The sequence below is a fragment of the Fukomys damarensis genome, unplaced genomic scaffold (genome assembly GCF_012274545.1).
Source record: "Fukomys damarensis isolate Sample0158 unplaced genomic scaffold, DMR_v1.0_HiC HiC_scaffold_19, whole genome shotgun sequence".
NCBI lineage: Eukaryota > Metazoa > Chordata > Mammalia > Rodentia > Bathyergidae > Fukomys > Fukomys damarensis.
This window is the reverse complement of record NW_022900931.1, coordinates 62,095,000-62,104,858: the sequence shown is the minus strand read 5'-3', so window position 1 is coordinate 62,104,858 and position 9,859 is coordinate 62,095,000. Positions and strand designations below refer to the sequence as shown.

At 60.0% G+C, this 9,859-nt stretch overlaps 1 protein-coding gene and 1 long non-coding RNA gene across 5 annotated transcripts; one reads left to right on the top strand and one right to left on the bottom strand.

Moving 5' to 3' along the window:
• The first annotated feature begins 559 nt into the window (after nucleotides 1-559).
• Nucleotides 560-9,853, top strand: Trappc6a (trafficking protein particle complex 6A). Of its 4 annotated transcripts, XR_780090.3 has the most exons (7): nucleotides 562-748; nucleotides 6,401-6,468; nucleotides 6,558-6,675; nucleotides 6,988-7,071; nucleotides 7,188-7,281; nucleotides 7,950-8,636; nucleotides 9,182-9,853. XR_780090.3 is itself a non-coding variant. In XM_010623195.3 (6 exons), the coding sequence occupies exons 1-6, from the start codon at nucleotides 665-667 to the stop codon at nucleotides 8,012-8,014; spliced, it is 513 nt and encodes a 170-aa protein (XP_010621497.1). In that variant the 5' UTR covers nucleotides 562-664; the 3' UTR covers nucleotides 8,015-9,853. The 4 variants fall into 4 exon arrangements, 3 of the variants coding, with proteins under 3 accessions (XP_010621496.1, XP_010621497.1, XP_033621738.1); XM_010623195.3 differs by having other exon boundaries at nucleotides 7,950-9,853; XM_033765847.1 differs by lacking the exons at nucleotides 7,950-8,636; nucleotides 9,182-9,853 and adding an exon at nucleotides 3,799-5,421 and having other exon boundaries at nucleotides 672-748; nucleotides 7,188-7,943.
• Nucleotides 754-3,853, bottom strand: LOC117286877. The gene is made up of 3 exons (XR_004518020.1): nucleotides 3,779-3,853; nucleotides 2,101-3,308; nucleotides 754-936 (listed from the first exon to the last, which is right to left on the bottom strand). It is a non-coding gene; the product is annotated as an uncharacterized LOC117286877 (long non-coding RNA).
• Nucleotides 9,854-9,859: the final 6 nt, after the last annotated feature.

Genomic DNA, 9,859 nt, shown 5'->3' with positions numbered 1-9,859 from the left:
TTGGAGGGCGTGCGAATCAGTCACGTGACAGCGGCATGACCAATGGGGAAGCGGTTAGGTTTGCGCTTCCGTGTTTCTCGGCAGAAAGTCTGTAGTTCACAACTAGGAGTTTTTAAAAAATGAGTAGGTCGGGCGTAGTGAAGTACACCTATAATCCTAGAATTTGAAAGGCTGAGGCAGGAGGATCGATGCGAGTTTGAGGCCAGCCTGGGCTACACAGTTCAAAGCCAGCCTACACTGTACTACATAGCGAGACTCGATCTCAAAAATAAAATTTTAGGGCCAGGCATTTAGCTGAGTGGTGCCGCCGGTCCTGAGTTCGATCCCCGATACCAAATTTAAAAAATTAAAAATTTTAAAAATGAGAATGTCCGCGTAGTGATATGGCAAATGGGACTGCTCGGAGACCCGGAAGCGGGGAAGGCACCAAAGTAAGGGCGGAAGATGTTACCATGCGTGGCCTATGAGAGGCGGAGTCGATTCTTCCCCCTTGCCGCCCAACCTCAAGGGCGCACCGCTAGAGCTCAGGCGAGAAGGCGGAGCCAAGATAGACAACCAATGGAAGGAGACAGGGCGGGCTCGCGTCCGCAGGAGGCGGGACCTGCTCAGCCTGACCAATGAGAGGAGGAAGCGCCGGGCAGTGGTTAGGCGCTCAGGCTGGCGCATGGCGGATACCGTGCTGTTCGAGTTTCTGCACACAGAGATGGTGGCGGAGCTGTGGGCTCCGGACCCCGACCGAGGCCCGCGGGTAAGCGCCGGGCCCTGGGGGAAGCAGGCGCGGGCAGCAACGGAAAGGCCAGATGGAGGCACCAGGACGCTTGGGAGGGTAGGGCTGCCGCAGGGTTCCAACCCTTGGTTCCGCCCCCGCCTGTGGGTGACTTCAGCCCTGGCTTTTTGAAATGAGGGTCGCGACAGTGCCTTCCTCGCAGGTTATACCTGAAATTGAGGGAGATGACTCAGGATGAAGCACTAGTTCAAGGCTGGGCACAAAGTAAGCGGTTAGTAATTATGATAATTGCTGTTACTGGGCGTGTGCAGAGGATTTGCCTCCAACGCACACTAATCAATTCTTTATTTTTTTCCTGAGTTGCTGGAGATGGAACCATTGAACCCAGGATCTTCATACCAAGCTCCGTCCCTAGGCCCTGTTTTCTATTTTGAGATGGTCTTACCAAGTTACCAAGTTGCCCAGACTAGCCTCAAACTCACGACCCTCCTCCCTCGGCCTCCCAGAGTGCTGGGATCCCAGCGTCACCACGCTCGACTTTTAATCACTTAAATGTCTGTATGCCTCCGTTTCCTCCTTTGCCAGATGGCATTCTGAGCGTACCTAAGTCTCAGAGTAGAAGGGACACTTATTCACTGGATGCTTAGCAATGGCATTCTGAGCGTACCTAAGTCTCAGAGTAGAAGGGACACTTATTCACTGGATGCTTAGCGATCTCCTGTTGTATTCCGGGCATGGTTCTAAGAAAAATGTTGTCCTGTGAAGTCTACGTTTTAGTACAGGAGTCGAATCGTGAAAACATGCCCGAAGTTCGTGAGAAGAGATCAGGGGAAGGGAGCCGGGGATTTAGTGCAGTGGCACCGCGCCTGCCTCAAAAGCGCAAGGTCCTGAGTTGGATCCCCGGTACTGAAGGCGCGGGGGTGGGGGTGGGGGTGGGGAGATCAAGGAAAGAAGAGAGCCAGGTAGTGGATGATGAGGGAAAGTCCTTCTGAGAAAGGGAAGAGAGAAAACAGAAGTCCCCGGGTAACTGGGGGAGAGCATGCCAGGGAGAGGGAAAGGAGGGCGAAGCCCTGAGGGATGAGCCTGCTTGGCATTTTGGAAGCTGCCCCTCATGAGGAATAAGTGAGTTAAATTGTCAAGCACTTCATTGTTAAATTGTTAAGCACACGTCCCATAAAATATGGATGCTCTTGTTATAAAACTCTGTTACTGAGCTGGTGCTGTCGCTCAGTGGTACAGTGCTTGCCTAGCATACATGAGACCCCAGTTCCATCCCCAGCCCTGGAAACAAAATCTGTTAACAAGAAAAATGGCCGAGGAGCCTCACAGACTGTAGGTGCACAGTAAGTGGAAACTGTGGTCACTTTTTGTACCTTTTTCGTATTATCAGGGTCATTATCCATATGTAGGACATTTTTATTGGCTCAGGTTTCCTCTTCCCAATTAGAATCTCCAGGGCGGCTGCTACTTGTCCTCTTAGGGTAGTGTCTTCTCAGTTCGTTAATTCATTCAACAAACTTTTACCTGAGACCTGCAAGGTAGCACCCTGCTGTCGGCTCACTGAACCATAAAATTCCTTGTCCTGAAGCGCATGTCATAACGAGGGGGAGTCTGACAAGTGAGTCCAGTGGGGGCTGGTGTGTGACTGCTGTGAGAACTAGGAAGCTGGTGTGGGGGTGCATCAGCCCAGGCAGACGTGTACCTGTCTTGGCACCCCGTTCTTCGAGGCGTTCAGACACCTGCCTTTTCTTCAGCCCATGGCCCTGTCCCCTCCCTGCCTCTGCCCACGGAGCCTGGCCCACTTCTTGCTCATTTCTCCTGTCGCACCTTCCCCGAGATGATGCACCCTAATCTTTCGGATCTTCACTGAGATCTCTGTCCCTCAGGGAGCACTTCCGAGCCCCCGGGGGGAATCAGCCCCCTCTGTTCTCTCCCGGTCACCTCCATCACTGGACAAGGAGGTGTCTCACTTGTGCCTCGGGATCATCCTTAGATTCTGCCGCACCGTGTGCCTGGGACCGGGTCTGTATTGATCCACCGTGTGCCCGGCACAGAGTAGGTCCATAGCGGGGATTTGTCCCAGGCAGGAGTGCGCAGGGAGTGCAGGATGCAGTGGGGGCAGGGATCCCTTCCTTCCACAGCAGTTTCCCGGGTGCTGTCCTGGGTGAGAGAGCAGTCGGCCTGGTAATGATGAAGTGGCCTTTGGGGGACCTTCTTGCTCTCTGTGGCGGAGTGACCCTCACGTGCACCCTCTGTGTCTGACACTCGCTGTCCGGGAGGGCTCTGCTCAGGCAAGTGTGGGAAAGCTGGTCTTGCAGAGCACTCGAGCTGCCTGGGACTCCCTGCCAGGTCCGGCTTCAGAACACTCCCTGGGGTTCTCAGCACCCCCAGGCGCAAGAACTGCTGGGTTTCAGGAGCCCCATTTTCCAGGGGGTCTGGAAAGCTGCTGTTTTCTCATCGTCTCCTTTGTTTTTGGTTCCTCTGAACAGACACAGACCCTGCTTCCTGGGTACTTATTGTGTCCCTAGCATATCTGTCGGGCCTCTGTACCCATGGCTTCTGCATCCAGGGAGTCCACCAGCTGTGGATCAAAAATACTTTGTGAAATATTGCATCTGCCAGTGAACATGTACAGATATTTTTCCTTTTGGTGGGGCGCTGATTGAACCCAAAGCCTCTGCACTGAGCTATATTCCTAGTTCTTTGTTTCTTTTATCACCTTGCTAAATTACTAAACTGCCCAGGCCGGGCTCAAGCGTACCATGGTCCTACCTCAGCTTCCCAGGTGTGCACCACAATGCCCAGCTCTCTCCCCCCGCCAGCTCTTTTATTGTTGTTTTGAGGATTGAACCCGAGTCATGCATGCTAGGCAGGTGCAGTACCACCTCCCCCAACCTTATCGTTTTTTAGAGTCAGAGACTCACTATTTAGCTCTAACTGGCCTCAGACTTCCTATGCAGTCCTCCTGCCTCAGCCTCCTTGGTGCACCACTGTACTCTGCCAGACTTTCTCTTGTCATTACTTCCTGAACAACACGGCATAACTGTTTACTTAGGCGTGTCATGTGTTAGTATTGCAGGTCGTCCAGAAACGGTGTAAAGCCTGTGGGAGGGCCGGTGCAGCTCGATGGTACGGCACTCCTCTAGCAGACCCGAGGCCCCAGCTTCCATCCCTGCCACTGCAGAAAAGATAAAAAGTAGAGCATTTGTGTGCGGCTTCTGTGCACATCCTGCTGCACTGCACATTCTGCATGTGAGCTTGCTTGGAACTTGTGGACCGTTCCCCTGCGATCTCAGGCCCACTCACCTGGCGTAGGCCCCAGAATCCCCTCCAAGGTGGATGCTGTTGGCCTACCTTACAGGTGAGGGACGGGGCCTGAGAGAAGAAGGACCCTTCAGAGGCCACACAGGGAGAGCGAGGCAGAGTGAGACCCTGGGTGGCTCCGGAGCTGTGCAGGGCACTTGCCCACCCCCACCAGCTCTGCGCCTTTGATGGAGCCATTGGTACCCATGCTGATGAGACTTCCTCATGGGCGGCCCCAGGGCCGGCTCCAGAAATGCCCACTGGTGTGAATGACAGTCGCCCCCGCCCCACTGTCCCTCCTTAGAGAGTGAGAAGCCCCTAATCTTACAAGAGCCTTCGCAGGGGCTGGGCATGGACTCCCCACGTCAGGGAGACGGGCTGTGACCTGCCTCTCCCTGTCTGTCACCCACCACTGTGAGTCGGTACTGCCAGGTGCCCCACTGCACGTGTGGGGAAACCGAGGCATGGGCTGTTCGGTAGCCTGCACTCAGCAGGTGGGTGCAGCAGGACGAGGCAGGTAGTGCAACGCTGTTGGCAAACCCGGCCCCTCCCTCTGCAGCCACCTTTCCGGTGGGGCTGTGTCTGTGTCCTTAGCATCCCCACCAGAACGCCAGGCCCTTCCTTGCCCTCCTCACGCCCCCAGCCCCCTTGGCGTCATCCCTGCAGACGTCATCGGTACCCATCACACTGACCAGCTCCCAGGGACTTCCCGGAAGTGTTTTCTAGATGCCCAGAGGCGCACAGAACCCTCCCTGTCACCTGAGGGTCCTCTTTAGCCGGGACACATAGGAGGCCACACCAGTGGCCAGGGCGCCCGAAAGCCGAGTTCTACACACAGGCAAACGTAGCCAGTCGGAGCCTTTTCCTTGGGGGTCCCCTTCTGGCCGAGGACTTTATCCCCCAACGCCCAGGGACTGTCACCTCGCCTGACAGACAGACCGCAAGCGGGGTGACACTGAGGCTGGCCGGCTGGCTCGTTTCCCAGCCCCTTTCCACCCAGGAGCCTGGGAAGGGCCATTGCCAGCGTTCCTGTCCTCACACAGCGACAGAGGCGTGGGCAGTGTGGGACGCACTGGCACCTGGAGCCAGCCACTCGGGCTCCTGGGCAGTGAAGGGGCCTGCATGGCAGGAGCGTCCCACCCTGCGGGGAGCAGGGTTCCCTGTGTTCTGGCCCTCAGCAGAGCTTTCCCAGCCCACCCCCCACCCCACACGGCCAGCTGTGTGCTGTCGAAGCCAGAGCAAAACAGGCAGGGGAGAAGAAGGAGCAGGCCAGCAGGAAGCTGTCCTTGTCACCCAGCAGGCAAGGCCACACTGCCCGTGGCATGCTGAGTGGGATGCTACTTTGAATGGCAGCCTCTGCCCAGCACCCCTATTCCCAGTTCCCCCACCAGGTGAGTCACAGCCTTTGCCGGCCCCTGAGGTGTCACCCTGTGGCCCACCTGGGCCCGGTGTGAGAGCCCCATGACTGAGTGGGGCCCCGGGAAGTCCTCCAGCCCTGCAGGACCCGTTCCCAGGTGTAAATTCGGTGGCTCAAACTTGAAGCTTCCTGCAAAGCCCCTGGCCCTGCTCGGTCCTGCCGCGGGCTAAGCCCCCCAAGCCAGGACCCAGGGGGTGGGGGTGGGAGTGCTTCCCGGAGCCGGGCAAGGGGACTCGGGAAGGAGTGTGGCTGGGGACAGAAGAGGGGCTGCTCCTGGGAAGGCCAAGACCCCAGGGCGGCGTCGAAGCAGAGCATTCCTGTCACCATGCACAGGTCCTGGGGGCCCAGGGATGGGCTGTGACTGAGCAGCTGCCTCTCTCCTGCCCCCCACGCCAGACCTCAGTCCCTTCACTCTGGGTCTCCCCAAGGTCTCCAGCCCTCTTACTGTCCCCACCCCTGGTACCTCAGTCACCTCCCACCATGGAATCCTCTGCCCCCACCCCCCAACCACCTGGCCACTACTGCAGTGTCCCTCCCTGAGCCCCGAGTGTCCCAAGGATCTTGGCTGGCTTCATCGGGCCTGATGGTCTCAGGTGACGCCACAGTCTTGTGGCCCAGCTTGGGCAAGTTGCCCACTGGTCATCCCAGTCCCCCGCTTACAGGGCGTTCTTTGTAAGGACTCACTATGAAGTGCTCCGTGTGGGATGGGTGTCATCAGAGAGCCTGGGAAGCCCCTGTGGTCCCTGCAGCAAGGCCTGCGGGTACCTGGGAGGGGCACCTGGCCAGCCCTCTGAAGGCCTCGCTCGCCCAGGCCCGGCTGGGTAGAAGCCCTCCTGCCGACCTCCTCACCCTGGACCTCCGGGCACACAACTGTCAGGACCCCTTGCAGCTGCCACCCCTGGCTGGTGACAGGTGACCGAGGGCCCCTGAGCCTCGCTTGTCCGGCCCTCTAGGCACAGAAGATAGGCCTGTCCATCCTGGAGAGCATGGGCTTCCGTGTGGGCCAGGCGCTGGGTGAGAGGTGAGAGCCAGCACCCCTTGCCTCTCCCACCTGGGGTGGGGTCTGGCTGGCCCCACTTCCTCACCCAGGCCTCTGGCCTGGGCCTCCAGGCTTCCCCAGGAGACACTGGGCTTCAGGGAGGAGCTGGATGTCCTCAAATTCCTGTGCAAGGACCTGTGGGTGGCCGTGTTCCACAAGCAGATGGACAGCCTCCACACCGATCACCAGGTGGGTGTGCAGCGCACCCGAGGCCTGGCGGTGGGGGCTGAGGTCAAAACCAGGCAGAGGCAGGGTGGGGAGGCCCAAGCCTGACCCAGCAGGTCGGTGCTTACCTCTCCCTGGTGCCGGCCACCATCGACTGCCCACGCTGGCTTGGCCCCTCGCTGGGTCAGAGGCCGGTGCTGCAGCTGCCCGGCAACCCTGTGGGGCAGGAACCAAGGGTGGGCAGACCCAGGCCTTTCAGAAGCTCAGAACAAGGGGCCCCTGACATGGGTGACGGGAATGGTCCTGGTGCCCTCCTCATGGCCCCTCTGCTCTCAGGGAACCTATGTCCTGCAGGACAACAGCTTCCCCCTCCTTGTCCCGATAGCCTCGGGCCTGCAGTACATGGAGGAGGCACCCAAGGTACGGGGGCTGGACTTCGCCCTTCAACCCCCCACCCCGTTAGGCCTCTTGCCAGGCCTGGCGGTGTTCAAGGCTGGTCTCCCCTCTGCCACTGTGGTCTGTGTCCCCTGCCCCAGTTCCTGGCCTTCACCTGCGGCCTTCTGTGCGGCGCCCTCAGTACCCTGGGCTTCCAGAGCTTGGTCACTGCCTCCGTGACAGCCCTGCCTGCCTGTGAGTCCTGGCGGGGGTGTCTCTGGGGCTTCACACTCTTCTCTCCCCGCACCCATCTGACATGTGGAACTTGAGGCCCAGAGCCCCGAAGTCACCAGGCCAGTCCATGCCCAGCCCAAGGGCAGCCCAGAGACCCACCTGGCACTGTGACCAGAACCAGGGGGACATACAGACGTCTTCCTCAATGATTTCCCTAATGGGGGGCAGAAGCCCCAGAGGAGATGGGTGGGCGCACACAACCCTGCTGTGGGTCTTCCTGATGTGGGCGGGGGGCTCCCAGGCCACAGACCCCACCGATGAGCCACAACCTCATTCCTACCTGTGGAAGCCCAAAGCCTAGAGCTGTCTGTCGGGGGCTGGCTGCCTCTTCCAGTTCCCAGGCCACTCGGGGGACTTGGGGCCTAAGTGGGCAGGGCCTGAGTAACACATGCCACAGAAGCCCACGTAGGGCCCTCCCCAGCTTCCTACATGCCTGGACTCCGTGCCCCAGCACCCACACAGCCCTGGGGTGCAGCCTGCTGGGCGGGAGCATTACCCCCTTTGGCCTCACTGAGCAGAGGGAGCGCCAGGCCACCCAGGCTGTCTGGCGCGGGTGGATGGCTGAGCTGCTGGGTGCTTTCCGCCTTCCCCAGATCCCAGCCTCGCTAAAGGCAGCCCTTGTCTTCCAGGCAAGTTCCAGGTGGTGATCCAGAAACCCCGAGGGCCAGTGCCCAGCCTCAAAGAAGCCCTCTAGGAGGCCCTGTCAACCTGGCCTAAGACCCCAGGCTGCCACCTTTGGAAGTGGTCTTGGGACTGGTACTGCCAAGGATCCTGGGCTCTGGGGTCATCCCTGCTCAAGAAGACAGGTATCCCAGGGAGGTGGGGGACTCAGAGTGGGGACCGGAATGGAGGAATACGAGTCGTGTCACTCCAGGTGACAGACACTCAATAAACACTGTACAGTTCAAAGTGTGGGGTGTCTCGTGACTGTGTCATGGGTCCCACTGCGGGACAGGCACCCTCTGCACACACCCACCCCACAGTCCTCCCACCTTCTGTGCTCCTCAGTCCCCAGCTGGTGGCCTGGGCCCACCTCCTGGCCCCCCCTTGCCTGCTGCCAGTCAGCACGTTTGGGGCTGCCCTCTGCCCAGTGGGGTGCATGACCACAGCCTCTCCCTAAAGAGCCCTGGACGCCCTCATGCCCTGCCTCCACACCCTGTACCAGTGGCCTGGCAACACCGGGTCAGTCCCAGGTGATGGCCTGGTCCCTGGGCAGTGCCGGCCCCTGCGTGCACCCTGCCCCCGCGTCCTGTTTGCATCTGCAGCACCTGGGGCCATCACACACCAGCACTCCTGCCTCGGCTCACCTCATGCAGGTAAGAACCCAGCCTCAGCTGTAAACAGGCTGGGGCGAGATCCCCGGACACGAGGAAAGATGCCCAGCTAAAAACCCCCTGGGGGTCCGGCATCCTCACCTAGCTCAGCCCCACAGCTGAACTGCACCCCTGTCTCCAGCAGTGGCTCCCCCTCGCCCTTCCATGCCAGCCCTGGGAGGCCCCATCCTGCCCCGAGGTCCACCCGCAGGTGCCCCACTGAATGCTACCCCTGGGTCCCAGGTGGGGATGGGCTGGCAGCTTCGGAGGAAGGGAAGGAAGGAGGCCTCCCTGGAATGGGCCTGGAGCACTACAGGGAGGAAACAGAACCGGCTGGAGGAGGAAGGGGCCGGGCGCTTGGAGCAGGGGCAGTGTGGCTTCCTGGGCAGAGCCGCAGAGAGGCACAGGCCAGCAGCTCCCTTCACTGTCGGACCCGAGGCCAGCTCCCCTGCACACCAGCCGCTGCGGGGAGCAGAGGGACCCTCAAAGTAGCAGATCCTGGGGAGGCGGGAGCCAAGTCCAGGGCCACAGGTGCCGCCTGTTCTCAGGTCCCTGCTTTGCTTCTGAGTGGTGTGGTGGTGGCCACCGAAGTCCGGCCCTCAGTTTCCTGACCTGTGGAGGGCGTCACAGCAGCCCCTCAGGTGTGGTAAGGAAGCAGGGGATTGTGGGAGCCGCTCCACATACAAGGTGCCCCTGAGTATTGGTGAGGCATCTGGAGCAGCGCCCCGTAAGTGGGTCAGCGGCCAGCACCTGTGTCAGCCGCCGTTGCTAAGGTCTGGAACATAGGCTCGGTGATGCCCCCTGATAACCTCGAGAGGAAGGTGCCAGCTGGGTCCACTCAGCAATGAGGAAGCCAAGGCTCAGAGCGGTGAAGTCACTTGCCCAAAGTCACACAGCTGGGCCGGGGGGGAGATGGCAACCGAGGTGGGACTGTGTCGTCCCAAGACTTCCTCCCAGTCCTTGCCCACAGTCCCCGGCAGAGCCGCCCAGGGTTGTGGGTAGAGCTGGTGGCCACGGGGCAGGAGCACAGTGGGCCCCATCCCTATCCCTCTCCTGGGGTACGGTGTGGTACTGGGGGTGCCAAGTCCTAGACAGCAACAGGACAGGCAGCTGCTGGGAGGGGCGGGACAGGTGGGCGAACCGGTTGGGCAGGTGGCGCTCGGGCACCAGTTGGGCCTGCGCCGACAGACACACAGCCCTGTCGTGTCGTGGGGCTGGCCGGGCAG

Bases quoted from the DNA above. Each gene is read 5' to 3' on its own strand.
- Trappc6a (XM_010623194.3), top strand. From the start codon at position 665: ATGGCGGATACCGTGCTGTTCGAGTTTCTGCACACAGAGATGGTGGCG. The intron at 6,676-6,987 runs GTGGGTGTGCAG...CTCTGCTCTCAG, and splicing joins GCCTCCACACCGATCACCAG to GGAACCTATGTCCTGCAGGA. The intron at 7,072-7,187 runs GTACGGGGGCTG...CCCCTGCCCCAG, and splicing joins ACATGGAGGAGGCACCCAAG to TTCCTGGCCTTCACCTGCGG.